General features: G+C 41.3%; 1 protein-coding gene and 1 long non-coding RNA gene across 6 annotated transcripts in view; one reads left to right on the top strand and one right to left on the bottom strand.

Moving 5' to 3' along the window:
• The window catches only part of LOC111262960 (guanine nucleotide-binding protein subunit alpha-11), a 56,305-nt gene that overhangs the window by 2,414 nt on the left and 36,072 nt on the right, over positions 1-17,819 (top strand). Inside the window, exons 1-2 of one of the 5 annotated variants that reach the window (XM_086969380.1) lie at positions 5,429-5,777; positions 13,806-13,889. In XM_086969380.1, the coding sequence (XP_086825506.1) occupies positions 5,654-5,777; positions 13,806-13,889 (208 nt within the window). In that variant the 5' untranslated portion in view covers positions 5,429-5,653. The other 4 variants (XM_086969381.1, XM_086969383.1, XM_086969382.1 and 1 more) reach the window with 4 other exon arrangements.
• LOC111262969 (uncharacterized) lies at positions 5,810-11,814 on the bottom strand. Its single transcript, XR_002681957.2, has 3 exons — positions 11,723-11,814; positions 9,197-9,226; positions 5,810-6,318 (listed from the first exon to the last, which is right to left on the bottom strand). It is a non-coding gene; the product is annotated as an uncharacterized LOC111262969 (long non-coding RNA).

The raw sequence follows: 17,819 nt of genomic DNA, 5'->3' as shown, positions 1-17,819 counted from the left end.
CTACTAACAAGTTAACATAAGATTAACTGATGACCTGATTTCTACTTGATCCGACTAAGTTAGTGAGCACATTAGCAATACACCTTGCTATCTCGCCCCCAGAAAAAAACTCCATTAGAATATAAAATACATTTTGCATCGTCCCGATTTCGTCGTTCATTTACCCAAAATATCTTGCCTAGCTAAAAGCGCCCCCCACTTGGTTTTCGTCATAAACGACACACGTGCCAAGGTCATATCTCCCCGTAGCTTGCTTACCCACAGCCTCATGCTCTGTATGGCTAAAGCCCAAAATAGCCTGTTCAAGAATACATTTCTACGCGATACTTAGTCGTGTGATGCTAGTCTTTATACTCAGATCGTACCGTACGATCTGTGGAAGAAGGCGCTTTTAGGCTATAACAGCCGCAATGTTACCAACAATAGATTTACGTATAGTGCTGTTAGCCGCATAGTTCCGTTAATAAATGATATTAATAATCGCGTGCCGTTCCTGTAAGTACTCGATCGATTGCCCAATTCACTGAGACGAAGTCGTGTTCATAAGAGATTAGCGTTAGAGACGCTACCGTGGATCATTGCTAAGTAGCCTCGCTTAGATGATAGCTCAGCGTTAATTACACTGTATACGATGTCGATTGTAACGTACTAAAAATGCAACATAGAGACTGTTTAGCGGCCGCTATTAGGAAATCGAAGTACTAATTATATATATTACCGTATGATGAGCACCAAGGTCAACCCAGATTAAGCATGGAGCTAACAATGCCGGACGCGTGTACGTATCTTCCTACTTTCTTTCAGTATTTATTATGCCTCTAGTGATAGTATATAAAAGGTTTTTAACTAGTGAATTGAGAAGTGTCGGGAAGTGACCGAACATTACAGTGACTTGACCCTTTTTCAAGCCTATTCGACCTATATACGCTCCTTTCTGTTTTTTTTCTAAAAACGTCTAGAACGCATTGGTTAGGTATAAATACCTAACCAATACGCGTGGCAATACGCAGAGGCTCATATTCTTGGACGACAGATGGCCGTGTAGTGGATAGGCAACAACGACAGGTTGGTGATCAGAAGTACAAAGGCTTGAAATGAATTCACATGAATAGACACGCCTAGAGCGGCGATGGTATACACTCTCGATCATTCTTTGATCGAGAAATAGAGTATTTCGAAATCTCCCTAGGAGGTCCAGTGTGCAAGATAGAAATATACGGGCTAAAAAAAAGGTGTCCTCAGAAAAGACTCCAACTCAAAGTTTACAGCTTGAGTATATCCACATATGCTTGTCAGAGTACCTTACATGCCGGAGTGGCTTCCAGAGCGGGATCTGGTTGTCACCTTTGCTCGAAACGACGACGAATTGTTCATTGATTTAACATCTGAGATGGCCCCTTAGCTATTGCGGAATGTTAAGTGGCCAAGGAAGAGCTAAGCAGAAGTGATTACAGATATTTCGTCACCGAATGTGCATCGACGATCTAGCGCGACGGCGCTTGATCCCGCTTAGAAAAATTATTTTTGCCATTTAAAAAGGTTTCGTGTCAGGACCCAGCCATCACCATCACGTATGCTATGGGTTGACTGGCGGGATATCGAGCTGTAGTATGTACATGGATAATGCTACGAATCCGTTTGCAAATACTTTCCATTGAAGTCGAACACGGATAGGTAAAATTTGTTTCTTTATGGTCTCAAATCTACGCATTAGTCAAAGGCTAAAGAGAGAGGACGATTGTTTAGGATAGTAACATTTATCTTTTTTACAATAGCATATTTATTTGACCTCTCAATTTTTTTAGAGAATTCTTTTCTCTTACGATATCCTTGGTAACCCCTCAATATAAATGTAAAGGTGATCGGTTTAATCCAAGTGATTATCGACATACAGGTCTTACAAGCTTCAGGGCGGAACTTGTCAAACGGCGCATTCGGAACCAGGGTTCAGCTTATACCCAGGAGCTTGTTCTCCTTGCAAATACCCAGTGTAGACGCCTTTGTGGGCGGTGAAATCTGGGTGAATAATACTTACTGCTAAGTGCGTTGCTATGATTATTATGAATATGCGACCATCGTGAGTTCAACGTTGGAATATTTTTATTATGGCGATTCATTACGATGCAACTTCATAGGGCTGTTAAAGAAGAGCTCAGGTAAGTTCAGTGAGATTCTCAGACTAGATGGCCAACAACTTATGTAAAGAAACATAGCATATGGTACTTTACGTCGAAGCTGACACTCCGTAATTGCCCTTTGAGGGCTTTGGTGGGGATTGAAGCGGGCCTAGAGATGCCGTGAACATTTTCCTGAATGACCTTATAGTTTAGATCTGAGGTTTTTCAACAAGCAGGGAGTAGATGCTAAAATTCAGCTGCGGATTACCTCTCAGTGACATAACGGAGTTGGTTTATCGTCTAGATATCCTAGGTCTATGATTCATTACAGTATATTGTACGTACACCATTGACAATACGTTGCGAATACGAGATAGACAAGTACTTTTGTAAATGGCCTACATTTCATCTAACCAGTTTAAATGGACTTTTTCAAATGCAAGATCAATATTTCCAAATGGTCGTATAAAGAGCAATTGGTAGGTCCTACGACTCACTGTGGTTTTAACCTAAACAAGAGAAATAGTTGAGCAGTACTCGTAACGTCAGGTTGTACGGATAACCGCGGGGGTTACAGCGGAGGCTTTATTATAAGCTATGTTTGCATAAAGAAAACATCCACGAGAGGTCTTTTGGAATCTTTGTCTCATGAGAACACGTTTTCACAGTAAAGCAAGCGTGAAATAAGGTTGAAGGGATAAATGTATAGGCTGCGTAGCTATGGTGCCGAGAGCACGCACTTTACCGTTCTTCTGGTGGTGGCAAAGGGTGTGGTCCGGAAGTTTTAAGACACTCACGAGTCGCCTAAAAAAACTGTGGAAAAAGCGTAATACCGGGAACGAGAATCGGGAATTAATGCATCGCTTAAGGATAAAGATGCGGAGACACAAAAACAGATATCTACTCAGTCATTTGCTGGAAGTCTTCTGACAACGGTCGTAGCCCTAGAAACAGAAAATCGCCAATGACAGGCAAAAGGCCTAGTTTCGTTTACCGAAGTGACAGTCTACCGCACACGTCATTATACATTAAGACATCGTAGCCAGGCGTATTCGAAAGAGCTAGGCGTGACCCACGACAGGAGCGAAATCCGCGTGTAAACAGAGGCCACTAGGTGGTGGCCTAGCCTGCTGCCTTATGAGGACGTCAAGAAACATGAAGCTCCATCAACCTTTGTAGTGGTTTGCTGATCTCAGTGATAAAGCGGCAGGGCGCATTACCGAAAGTGAAGAGTCCAGCTTGACCAGTCACGGAAAAATTCGAAGGTATATCTTCATTAAATTGCATATTTTACCAAACAGATAGATACTAGTCCACCTCGAGGCGGAACTGATCAGGCGTTGGAGCGAATGATCGTTAGAATCTATGCGTGTCAGTGGGTCAGTAATTGGCAAGAGACCCAGGTGAGAGCTAGAGCCTTTGCCAGAGCACACGTGACAATTTAACGCAGTTGCATAGTTGCCGATAATTAAACGAGGTCAACTGCAGCATTTCGCTGCGGTGGAGTCTGCTGCGATGGAGAGGAGTCAATTCCATGCAGCACTGTAGGAACTCTGTAGGAAAAACACTATGGGTGTCCCAAAAAGTAAGCAAAACATGGAGTTGTTAACTTTGCCGGCATGTATGGCTATACCGATGTTATATATATATATAAAAGTGAAAATAGAAAATCAATAATAAGTCCTTTTAAATCACATTCAACATGGCAGATGGAGCTAACTAAAAATGTTGCTGAGCTCGCATGAGGTCAATAGCTTGTTGGCGGGGCATATTCGTATACAAGTGAAGCGAGGCAGGATTGCACGCGGCGCAGGGTGGCGCCAAATTTAAATACGGAAAGTTAACTCATATTTAAGACGTGTACCGAGCAAATAAACAAATGTGATGCAAGGCTAGAGTTCTGGCATGATTAACGCTAACAGCGCGGCCCTCGGTTTCAGTAAATCCTATTTAGAATAATATCAATACTACCAATGGTTTAAAGGAAGTTTCTATCAATGTAATGGCGGTACAGGAATATTACAGAAAGAAAAGGCCAGAATCAAGGGTCTCATAGCAAGCTATGAGCGTTGACCTGCCGATTCGAAAAATGGCGCAGAGTTCTACTTTTTCCTCGATGAGCGGTAGTATGAGTATGGTAACGAATCTCGATTGTGATAATGAACGATAATGGTCTTTATTAATGTTATCTAACCGTAGCCGTTGGACTGCTGATTCGGGACCCGAGGTGTAGGCCTTACTTATTGTTGTATCTTAGCAAAGCTCCGCTACTGAAGACATGAGTCATACCAGCTGCCTTTGATTTCATTGTGAGTGAGGCCCGACTCTGAGATCTATGGCATTGGTGCACTGATCTATAATCGTTCAATACGACCTCATAATTTTCAAATCAATACGACTTCAAATCAATTTTTATTTATTTTCGTTGATAGTATTAAAAAAGACAATATCTTAATATAAAAGAGAGCCTATAAAACCATTTGAAATATGTTACGTCACATGTGCTATACGAGTCTTATGAAGTTTATAGAACTAATTTAAGAAATCCACCAAACGTCCTAAGGATGATATCAGGAAACAACGAGCAGCATAATATGTATCAACAGTCCCCGTCTCTGGGGTACTTACATGTGCTTTATGCGTGTCCTTAGGCTCGCGAAAACCTAGTTGGTGGAGAATCTATGTGGGAACACATGTCCAGTGACAACATATTTACTTAGCTAATTCGTCCCGTTCCACTCGTTGTACCTGATCGTCTCCGAAGCTAAGAAAGGCATCGATATTCGCGAATCTTGCTTCCAGTTTCCAATGTTTGTCTTGAAAACTTCCGTAGTTGGAAGCTAAAAGCGACCATGTAGATCCTCGGACAGCAATGGCGAGCCGGCTAAGAGACGTGTCGAGTCGCTTTTTGAAGAGCTAAAGAAAAAGGCAACTCGATTATTCGAGGTTTTCCACTGGAAGATCTTTCTAGATAACGCGTATCTGATACATTGCGATCAGAGGTATTTTGAGGTCAAATAGATGAAGGCGGTTGCGAGGAATACATACATCCTTCAATCACATGTGCAGTGTAATTACTGCCGTTCACAGAGCAGTACGAACACCGGCTTAAATAGGCAAGAGGCAACCTAGCGCGGTGTTAGTGACTACTGTGTTGCCTCTTCTACTAAACTTTCGCGTATCCGTCTCTCCCAAATCTATGACTGGCGCACGAAGCTCAGCTAAAGCTTGTTCTACTCGGAACTTGTTTAACCCGCCTATCACTAGAATGTCTGCTTACAAGATGATTGCGACTGATTTTCTCAGCTATCTTGTTTGATCAGGGAGGACCTTCAGAAACTGAAAAATAGAATTGTGAGATTTTCATCCTAAGCCAGGTCGGTTGTCTAGACAAAAAGTGAGAGTTGGGCCACACCGTGGTCGATAATTACGTTGTTCTTTTGTGAAGTCGCAGCGAGAAGGTTGAGCACACTCGTAGGGACATTTGCTTAGGCCAGAGTGAGATTGGCGCCGAATCGGACACTGCCTTGAAGTTGATGAATATGTTTAGCGTATTACACGGAGTGATCAGTGCCCGTTTGACGTCGGCCATCAGGATTCTGCTTGCCGTTTCTGTGGACCGTTCCCTTCGGAAGCCATGTTGCTTCGTTGGAGTGACGTGTACGTTTCTAAGCAGCTATTTAGCCCGTTAGTCGGTAAGCCGGAGAGCATCTTACAAAGACTCTCTCGCTATTTCTGCCGTGAAGAGGGTGCAGTTGGGTTGTTCTTTCCTTTAAGGACAACTAACTGAGCAACATTTTTATAACTATTTTCTGGCGGCATATGTGAATATTTATTTACTATTTAATAAGTATACACATGTGATGCATACTTTTTTTCGACAGATTATCCTGGAGACGAAGATTAAAGGTTAATTAAGGCTTTATCTCGGCCATAAGCATGAAGGTTACTCGGGCTTCTTGAGTAAGGTTACAAGTGTAGTTTAGCTACGCCCTATGCTTCCGGGAGAGGCAAATAGGCTGTACTATAGAATTTCAGCTAGATGGTGCGCACAAGTTTTATTATATCATACGTCGTCGTAAAAAGTCAGATTGGTATGTGTACTGGTTTGTGTTTTGTCATTCGATTCGGCCCATGGGCACTCGTTTCTGAAACATCACGCGCTTCCTCTAGCCAGTCGAGGCGTAATCTACGCTGGTTCCTTTATATCATGACATTTACCTGACAAAGCATTATCGCACAAAGTCAAATAAGTATTTAGGAAACCTTTAAGAACAGGATGGTCACCCGCCCCTATATTTTCAAGCAGTATAACGACACTAATCATTGCAGATCATCAAGTATAGGAGGGTGTACATACATGGATGTAAACGTGTTGAAGCGTTGTCCAGGTGAGCATCCAACAAAAGATCCGGCAAAAAGAGAGAGATGAAAGCGATTAAAAAGACGTATGAATAGGTTACAGGTGTAAAGAAAACTGTCTAGGAAAACCAGAAACAGACGGGGCCGTGTTGGAGAAGGAGTAAAGCATGAGCGCGGACTAGATAAATACTTTGAGTATCAGATCCGATACGGCCACTAGACAGTCTTTTAGATGGAGAGTAGACTACCGTTAATAAGCTACCATACAAGAACATTTAATTTTTCACGAGCTATAACTGAACTCCTGTCTCTGCACTTTCCGGCAATGGACTCTATTTATCCACGACCTTATGTCGAGCTTTTGTATAATCGACAATCAATTTATTAACGAAATTGAATCTAGATATAACCTTTACCGCGTAGTTCCCAGAGCCAGACTGGCTCTTAGCTTGTTTGTCTTAAGTCCTACTTGCAATGTTTTTCGCAACAATTTATCGATAAAACAAGTTTAAAAAAAAGCTAGTTTTAAAAAGAATATTCAGCGATATAAACAGTAACATGTAATATATAAACTACTTGCATGGCTTAGAGGAGGTTAGCAAGTCTACGTATGCTTCCTAAAGCGTGAAGTATAGTGTTGAACGTTTTTGTTCTCTACTTAATACTGAAGTATAATCTAAGGTAGGATTTGAACTGAAGTTCACACATAATTATTAATATTTCAAAAGGTGAGATACATTTTTACAGTCTGATACATTTTTAAAGTCTGATAAAAAAAATCTATTCTTATAATGTGGTCTGTTGGCTCATGTTTAATATAACAGTGTCCATGCTTTGAAAATACACAACCCTGAAATAGCTATAGGCATGCACCAAAACGCACATTATAGAGGTAATCAATTTATTCTAAAGTTCTCTGCTTCTTATAATCAAGAGATCCGAGTCTTATTTAATCGTGTATAAAACAACGTTATTATTACATCGTATACTGTATGTATTTGTTTTAGATTACATACTAAAACAGTTTCTAGGATGTGTAACAGGATAACTAATTCTATATTGGTTATTGAATGCCAAAAAGGTCCGCAGGGTCGTACCTTAGTCCTGTATTTGGGGACTGTGCGGACGAATGGCCTGTGCCATAGATTCTTCAAGAGAACTAGTAAAAGGTAGCAAAATGTATACGCGTTAATCCAATTGCATAAAATATCTTGTTCCGTTTTTTAAGCAGTCTACTAGGAAGATGACTAAACAACAGCGAAATGTTTTCTGTAATTATAACTTTTTTTCAATGTAAATAGCATTAAAAATATGAACTAAAGTATTATCAATATGACGTTAAAAAATCTTTTTATCTCTTTTTAGAGATACCTAGAGAAACTAAAGAAACAAGTAGAATATCAAACTGCGATAATAAAAAACTTAATAAATATGAGAGACTGGAGCGCTGACTTCTAGGTTTTGTTTCTTCTTGCTGATGTCTTCTACTACAATGACGAATTCTACAAAACATAGACTGGTATATAGTAGGGTTTGCTAAAGGATCGTAATTAGTTTGTAGGTCACCGTGTGACCCGCGTTTTATATGTATCGTACATTGTCATTTATTCTAGACATTTCTGACAATTGTCTTTTGATCAAGTGTATGAGTGTTCTACGATAATAATTGCATTGATCTGAGCACATTGTACTCTAACATGCGATCAATTCTGTATACCAGAAAAATTATAACTCTCGCTCGAGAGCGTGTGTGTTTTCACCACTGCGTCACGTTTTTGCGGTAAAAACCGCTAGATAAGAACGAATGTAATGAACAAAAACAAATATATGAAAGTTAAATTTGAGAGAACTTACAGACGTTTTTTTTTTATTAAACTTCGCATACCTATTTAATTTTTTTTTCGTATAAACTGAAACCTCTTAGCTTTGATACCCGCGCGACAGGTGTTGATGCCTACGAGGTAATGAGGACCAAGCAGTGTCAAATACTGACTTTCGAATTCGAGAATTGGATCTCGGATGTGGTCAGTGCCAGGTGTCGTATCGTAAAAATACTCAAAAATGGTACTAGGTGACCTTAAGCGGGAAGCGTACCTAATACGAAACTAACAGAAAAAGAAGTACTATATATTTTGTTTATTGTTTCAATAACATTATGTTTGGTCATTGTCAAACTTACCAGTTATTTTCAAAGACAACTAAATTTTCAAAGAATTGTTTTCGAGCCAAATTAAGTAGATCCAAATTATGAAGCCTATGAAACAGTTTCGTTGGAAATTCTGATTTCAGATAAAGAAAAGTAACGCAGTATATAGCTAACATGGGGTGTCCCATTATTATCGAAAACCTAGCACATGCGATAACATTTATCACTCTTTTTTTTTACTTTCGACTCGTTAGAGCCATTTTCTCGTAGTGTTTCATTTAGTAATGAAATACATAGTTAGTTAGTGAGTCAAATTAGAAATAGCTAATTAACACTAGCCCACACAAAACTACTTTAAGATACATTTCACTCTTAAAAGGCCTAAGGTTAAGGACACACGTAGAATTGGTCAATGATAGCTTAGACTTTGTATAATATGAACTGGACATTTGTGAACGCTAATAGCGGTTCCAATTCGGAACAACGTGTACCTACCTACCCGTAAAATCCCTTGTGGAACTGGCCAAGCCTAAGGTTAAGAAACTCCATAAGGCTGTTTTTGCTCACTCACCCATGTTCATCCTGCTGATCATGATTCGAACTGCGAAACAAACAAATTCAATTAGCCTGTTTGAGTAAATATTGCGTCCTCAGATTACTAAAACTCCATTCCCGTTTGTGTGTTTATAGAACCAAGATTTCCCTAATGATTTGCTAATGAAATGTTATTCCTCTATAGCCCGATATAGCTGTAATTCCTTTTAAGGGGGTGGGTCAATTGTTTTAAGCAAGCATTGAATATAGGTCGGTTAGGTTACCACATCGTTCATATAACGCGATTGATAGTCAATTGTGTAGCTGCGCTCACTACTTTGGCTATTATCAGATTTTTAGCTCGCAGTGATAGAAACAATTACGTCAGACGTTTCTAGGCCTAGTTTACTGAATGTAAGTAAAGGACGTGAACCTCTACATAAAGCTATAGCAATTTCCTCCCCTGCCGGAGTTTCATTATTGCTCCAGCAGCTAACTCTTTATATTTTTATTCCCGAAAAAACAATCACAACGCAACGAAAGTAATCGATAAACCCAATACTTACTTCTATACCAACAAGAGCGTGAGGGACGACTACTGTCTACGTGAAATTCTATTTCTTTTCTCTAAAAAGATTGCGTATTGAGTCCTTGTTATTATCAATAATTGAGAATATATATGGATAGAAATTATCATTGTACTATTATGTTTCTAATTCATATTTACGTACGAGGACCGGCACTAGTTAATGACGCAAGGCTCGGTTCAAAACAGGCCCCCTAACAAACATTGTGGGCCACGGGCGACGTATTCTTCGTATGCGGGCAGGAGCATGGGCAATTTGCCAGGGCCAAAGATAGCATAAATGCCGGGACTTCCAGAGAAATTCGGACCAACTGACGTGAAGAAGACGCAGCCAGGGAACCCTCCCCCCTCCCTCTCTCTCTCCCTCCCCCTTTTGGCTTTGCGGAACACCTCCAGGTTGAACAACGAAGACAACTCGACGTAAGATCCGAAGGTATCGAAATCGACGTGGAACCTTGAACTGATGTAGTTGTTATGGACATTTCCGTCACCGTTCGGGAGTAATTGCCTGGTTGACTGACAAGGATTCCCAGTTGAATTTTCGTAAGCCTCACCTTTACCTGAAACCGCACGCCAGTGAATTTCCGCTTGGTGCAGTCATTGTCCATCGTCCTCGTTCATTTTTGCTATTTCCCTTTAGAACCACCCGTGCCAACCCGTTTTAATTTCGAATCGAAGCCAATTCTCCATATCATACTGAATTTAAAGATTGCTTCGGATGGCTAACTTCCTCTAGCACGAATCGAACTGTTTGTGTATTTGCGGTTTGAAACTTAGATTCTAACTTACCTCGCAAATACCAACGTACCACCTGACGAGAACGATTAAAAATAGGCTACCTGAGCGACAGCAGCTGCGGGCGACATTTCGCATCAACCGGAACAAATCGCATTGCGAAAAAGGCCAAATATCCAGATTTAGACGTTGACTGTGATTTTCATTGAACAGGGCTTTAGGCTTCGTTCGTTCGGTGGATCAAGAACGAAGGAAATTGTTACGAAACTACAAAGTCGTCAAGGAGGGAACACACGACTACGCTTCTGTGATTTGACCAGTCGTAGCGGGAGTGTTCACCAATGGATGACCCCACAAATGCATAAGCTTCTGGCAAGATCTTTTGTCTCATATCTCAATTAGCCTTTACGAATCTCTAGTTTCCAAAAAAAGACTGCCCCAAGCGGCTTGTGGACGTAGCCACCTCGCCTGTCCCGACTGTACAGAGAGGGTCGCATGGACGTTGCTACAGATCACGAGAACAATGGCAGATGTGGCTAAAAGGTAAAAGACGCTGGCTCTTAAAGACCTGATAATGACAGTAGGTTTCTAGAAAATGGATAGCGGTTGCTGTCGTTTCAATAAAGGCGGGATGAGTGTTAATTCTGCGTGCAAGTCTGTCAGCTTGACTAGAAGGACCTCTGGCCTTCCCTTTTTCTCCTTCCAAACCAGCTTGTCCTTTGCATCCTAAGACCACATGAAATAGCCTTTAGGTGAAGATTGTAGGTTGCATTACGTCAGTCAGGCTCAAGTGGTAGGACATACTTTTATCAAACAGGAAGCCCGGAGCGAGAATGTCCTAGACGCCACGAAACTTAAATAAATACAGAGGAAGACAAAAAAAATGGGGAAACGTGACGAAGGAAGAGTCCCCGTCTTTGTGGATGCACGCCACGCTATAAGTTACACTAAGTATTCATTCTGCAACAGTAACAGTGGTAGCGCAGTAGTAACAGAATAGACAAGTGGATTTGCCTTACAAGGAAATACCTACTCGTAGAAAGTTGACTTGTCCTCGCGACCTAGTCAACCCTTGACCCAACGACTCATCGAAGATCCCGGTAAAAACGGCGGGGCATGACCAAACCGTTTAGGATCGGAAGCTGCTGGGTGGGCGGTCGCTTTTGGCTAGTCTCTAAGCCAAGATCGTCGCTACTGCTTGAGAGGTTTGGTCTAGTTCACGAGGCCTACGTACCTACCTACCTGCTACCAGGCTGGCTCGGCTAAGGCGAGATGTGGAGAACGTCATTAGGGAACGGCGGGAAACTGGGTAGGCTACCTCGACTGTCTAGAAAAATTGCTCATAGAGGCGGTCGGGAGGCCACCATCCCGTGGCTGCAGCAGTTACAAGCCGTTGTTGCTGTGTTCGTACGGCATCGAGAACACGCGGCAGCGGCGGCAAGTCGAGTGGAAAGGGCTTACCTTAGAACGCGCATGCGCCCAAAGCACCCTGCCGGGAATACGGCCGTACCACACCGACCGCTCTACAGCAAAGCAAATGAGTAGACCGAACCAAAAGAAGAGACAGTTTCTACAGCGTGGCGATATTGCGAGTCCTGGGTTCGCGTCTGTGGTTGCAACTTCTGTGTCCACCCGTGCTTATGTTGCTACTGTAGTAAGTGCTGCTACTGCTGCAGAAGTAGCAGTCGAAGATGAGTTTCATGTGCCAGAGAAGACCAATACAATGCTATTGCTACTAATGTTGTAGTAATCTGTACCAATGATGATTAACCTTCGGAGCGCGAGCCTGATTAGAAAGCTGTACTACATAAATAATTGCTTAAGCTATTGGTTGGTTTGTCCGTAGACTCTTAAGTGCGATGCTTTATCGTGCAGTTTTTTGGCCAGCGTAGCCAACTCGCCTGTTTTCGTGTCATCGTGCCATGTCCTTTGTGCGGTGCTCCTCACGAAAGCCGACAGGTGGATGCTACAAGTGTGCTTGCAGCTACTGATACAGATATGGTCCGCGACCGCGCCGGGCTTCATGCTGCTCTGACATAGATTGTGCTTCGAAGTGCTGAGGGAGGGCCACAAAAGGTGCGTGATCGGAAGTAGCGCGATTTTAATATAGACTCGGTTTATGGCGGCATCATGTAGAGATGATTGCATACATTGATGAAATTTCAAACCGGTGTATGCTCCGGTAACAGGTAGAAGCGCTTATGTAACGAAACGTACAGGTGGAAATAGAAAAAAAACCCAAGTGGCTTGATAAATGCATCCGGTGCGTTTAATATACAAATAGACTAAGTAACACTTTTTTTTTTTTTTTCTTCACAATACTTAGCATGTAGAGCCGATACCGCTGTGTAGAACGTAGGATATATTGCTATGGAAGGTTCTGTGCAAGGTATTATTACTTTGTGCGGAGTAGATCAGCTAGTTAGTCGTTCTACAGATAGTTGTTTTTCCTCGTGCTTTATTATAATAAGAAATGCATGCGTGCATGAATAATAGCTCCGTCACCTGAACCATATTATTGGTGAACTATTTAACATTCTATATATTAATAGTCGCTGGTCTGCTGTTATGCTATATTTTGCAAAAAATACTACCTGAGCGTTTGGAGCAACAATCAGAATCAAGCGATAATCACATACGTATGTCACTGCTGTTCATTGCGGCATGTTCTCTAAAAAGTTTAGACGTCTTGTAGCAGCTCATGCGGCTACCAAGGTGAAGGCACGCTAATGAGAAACGCCGAATCCATTGACGTCATCCCCTTTTCCATATTGTTATTCTCATATAATAACATAGCTAGCAAGCGGACGCAAACTGCGCGAATTGTCCCAATGATGCCGTTACTGTCCATTACTAATCTCCGTACAAATCGAACAGAATCAAGTACAGATCGAAATATGCCTCTTCGATTTGGCCTGTTACGGCAGACAGGTGCGCTAGCACAAAAACATCCTGCCGTTTTTGGCTACCGCCTGTTCTATTGGTATGGGTGCTTTGTTCTTCTGCCTGCCTTGATGCCATTATTATTTAATTATTGATATTATATAATAATCAAATAATTATTATATAATGGTTGACTTAGTTTTTTCATTAGACGACTGGCAATCCTCCCAGCCTACTGTCGTTCTGCGTTTCGCTTTCTTTACAGCGGTAATTTGATTCGATCTGGATACGCTGAGCAGTGAACGGTAATAGGAATATTCCGAAAGGAAGAGACGACTGATTTTGCCCCCTGTTTGAGAGCGTAGGTCCATTATGGTACTCTGATTGTACTAGTTAAAATAGCAACAGCGGTTGTAATGGCAACAAAGAGTTGTATTTGCAGGTCTTCGAACAGGACATCAGAGCATGGATCGGGTGTACGTGAAAAAAGAAGGCGCTACGCAGACAGCTGAGACGATCGCGCCTGGTATGCTTCCTTGTTGTTGCGTAGTCCATAAATCCAGTTGCCTAACCAACTAATCAAAACGCTAGAAACATAGCACGGTCGGATCTGTTAAGCTGAATTGCGTTGGACGATCTTGAGTTGATTGTTGTAAATATATGAATTTAGATGCGGTACGCTTATTAAATATAATCGTATAAATTGTTGTACAAATAGGGCCAAGCAGATAAGCTAATAACTGTCATTGAATTTACTTGCACTACATAACAATATAGTAATTTAACAATGTAATTCACGGTACGCTCATATATTCATTGACGCCAGGCAGTTGTCCTGCTAGAGAGGTCATGTACGGTAATCACCGATCTACTTTTACGCAAGGCCGACACGAGAATCAGAACTTATTGGACTCTGTAGAAATCTCTAGCTGGGTCAAACGTGTTCATACAAACGATCTAAATTGATCCCGTTTATTAGCAAAGAAAAACATATTGTGTTATTGTCCTGCCAGGTTGTTTCATGTAACAAAGTTAACAGGTAAATGAATTAAATTCTAAGGATGTACTATTTTAATCTGTTTTGGCACAGTCATTCTACCTCCTTTGCCTCGTACTTTCGGGAACTTCGTGCTTCAATCGATGGCGGCGTTAAGTCGTAGCATTCTATGAAGTTTAACGTTGTCACCTTTCGTAGCACTGATAGATAGTTTCCAAATTTCCCTTGTAAATTCTGACAGGCCGCTCGACCACTTCCTGCTCTGGTCAATTAGATGCTGGCTGGTACCCGCCAAACATTATCCGGCTGAGAACACTGCCTCCTTCTCAGTGCCAAACAGCACATGCAATGCCTGCCCACGAAGCGGCTTATCTAAACTAAACCTTTACTTGAACGAACTTATGTGGCTTCATTTATTACCTAGCAATATAAACAAGTTTTTCGCACTTCCGCCATTTAGCACGCACACTGAACCCATAGTTTTGACGGATCAGCAGCGCCTCGTGAACGCACTGCACGTTTAGCCGTAATGGTATAATTCGTAGCGAGGAACATGACGACAAGTCGATCTGAAAACTGAGAAAGGCGTGTTATCTGCAGGAAACTACGGGCTGATAGATATGCAGCCTTCCGGCGTAGATGGATGTCGGGCGTAGCCAGCCAGTAGCATATTTTTGTCATGTAAAGTTTTTTTACATGACAAAAAAAGCACAGTCTGATGCTGGCAACATGTATTCGCGTATATTCGGTACAACTAGTCCGTATTTGAATTGTTGTTGATTGGCTTGCTCACTGAAGCATCTCCCATTGTGCAAGGCCCTTACAGTATAAACAGATAGAAGCTATCGTATTTTTTGGTAGAGATCTGGCTTAGCTCTGGGCCTAGGCGTATCTCCTGAAGTTACGTATTCCTTTCTTGGCTTAGGATGTTACTCTTTGTCAACAGGAAAAATTCGATGTCGAAACGTGTCATTGGGGCTGCATGTTGCCGATTGAAAGGCTGGATGACAACAAGAAGCCGTGTTTCCTTGTGCTCTTCACTTAGTTTACGGGGTACCTAGGCTGGTGAGTTCTGAGGAATCCAATTGAAGGTGAACATGCCTGCTGATGATCGCATGAAAACAGTCCACCTCTTTGGCCTACTAACGGGTTGTTTGCCATCTAGGGTCCTAATTGACTTCGTCTGGCAAAATACGTCCTTCAGGCCCGAGTCGACATCTTTGGATTTAGCATAGCATCTTCGAGCAGTGATTTTAGTTGGCGTCTTCGCCGTATAAGCTTCCCAGACTGCTGCAGCGACTTCTCAATCCCGACAAAAGGTCAAGTTACGTAGGCCTAAAAAAGCTATCTTCTTTCTACCAAAAGTACTCATCTTAATTAGGGCTAAAAATCCATTCACCAAAAAAATTACATTATGGAGGATACAGCGCCTTCAAGAGGTATCTAAAAATAAATAAACTGTGGAGATGCACAAAAGGCAGCTCTTAGAAAAGAGCTGGACATCACTTTTTGACCGATCAAATCCATATTTGCAATGATTTCGTGTCATGTCCCGTAGGGATTTATTATTTTACCGACGCACCTAGGTTCAGACGCCGTCTATCGAAACGGTAGCAATTTATTAAAGAGTAACAGAATGGATATGATGCGTATTACGTGTCAACGTGCATACAGTACCTAGTAAGCCTTGAAAGTGTACAATAGCGTGAGTGATGATTGCCTCACTGAGAAGTGCTATCTAGACCGTAAATAAAGAAGGTGGGTAAAGAAGGCTCTGACCATCGAAGTTCTGTCTATCCCAGTATGCGGTTCCTCTTCCTTTTCGCTGTTACGCCAGTTCTTGAAAGGGGACAAGCGTATTGCTTTACTGTCAGGCTGCACTATATAATGTTAATTAACGTCGACCGACAATGTTTCAAGAGCATTGTTATGAACTAGAATTTAAGTACGAGCGCTATCTTTGCTGTCAGAGTGAACATGACAGCTCTTCTATCTAGCCATGCAAGCTTAGGCGATCTACACGCGGGATTTTTAGACAAATTTTTTGTTTAATTCAAATTTTAGGACAATCTTACCTGGATACTGAAACATGTAGCCTTTTCAGGAAAGGTTATAAATAAGCTGAGAGAAGATGACGGAATTCTCAGAGTTATCATTGCTGAACTTGTGCATTTATATATGTATTTATATTAAATGTATGTTTTGTATTGCAAGTTTTTGCATATACATATGTATATATATATACATATGCGTGACACATAGAACAGATTTTCACAACGGATCAAGCACACGGTGCTGGTACTTTACGGTTCTATACGTTGGTAAAGTGCACTTGGCTAGATAACTCATATCTTTAGAATTAGAGGCCAAGCTTTGTGACCGGGCGTTTACAATATAGCGGACTAGTAGCCTTGTTGTGTATCATCGATTAGTATCGTTCACTCGTTGAGTACTGATCATGTCACTAACTTCGCTTTTGGAGAGAGTTCAATATAACGAAAATCGTTAGAACAATAATATTTATTTTATGCACTTACTATTCCTCCAAACGAAATACACATTATAAACGTGTTTTCCCTAGGAACGCATATGTCGGCAAATCGGTTCAGTTAAAACTTCCAGTTTACATCTGTTAAGTACGGTTCTCTTAAGATTCTTCATAAATTCTTCATTAATACCTCTGAAAGGCGTGCGTTGGTGGTTATTGATCGTGTTGTTAATTTAGTACTTTCTAGTAATATGTGAATTGAACCTGTATACCTGATGTTTTTATCGACTGTAGCTCGCCAACAATACTTAGTGCGATTGCAAGCCAGGTCCTGCAATTCTGAAAAGTACATAAGCCGACAAAAGCGAACCGCTAATCTGCCAACTTGAATTAGTGGACTACACCAGGTAACGAAAAATGGGGATCCGCAAAATTTCGAAAACATGTAGACTTTGAAAACTTGTACGTAAGATTATCAGCTCCGTAAATATGTTCGTTCAGAACGTTAGCACCTCATTGGAAGATGTATAACCTGAATGCAGCGGCTAGGTGCAAAAAGTCTGCAAGAATCTCGTAACTATTATAGGATTCCCCAATAGGTGAAACGCTTGTTGATTTAACAATTTAACAAGTATATAATTTCTTATGTAGACGTAAACAATTAATAGTATTGTGTGAATATTGAGGATAAAATACGTTTACGGACTTTTATAAGCTTGCGCTTATGGGTTCGCGGCGGATCTATTAGATGGGAATCATATAAGCTTGCATTTGCTTTGACTTCCTAAAATTTGCATATGTCCAATGGGGTTGCTTAAAAGCCGAGAGTTGGACAAAAGTATTAATAAAGACAACTAGACCTATGCAAAGTTCAGTAGTGTCATGAGGGATACGTATGTGAATCGAAATGAAGGAGTACTATGCGGTACCGATTAAATTCAAAATATAATCTTTATTTGACTTTATTGTAT

Source organism: Varroa jacobsoni, unplaced genomic scaffold (assembly GCF_002532875.2).
Source record: "Varroa jacobsoni isolate VJ856 unplaced genomic scaffold, vjacob_1.0 scaffold_716, whole genome shotgun sequence".
NCBI lineage: Eukaryota > Metazoa > Arthropoda > Arachnida > Mesostigmata > Varroidae > Varroa > Varroa jacobsoni.
Note: the sequence above shows the minus strand (reverse complement) of the source record. Positions and strands in the feature narration are given on the sequence as shown.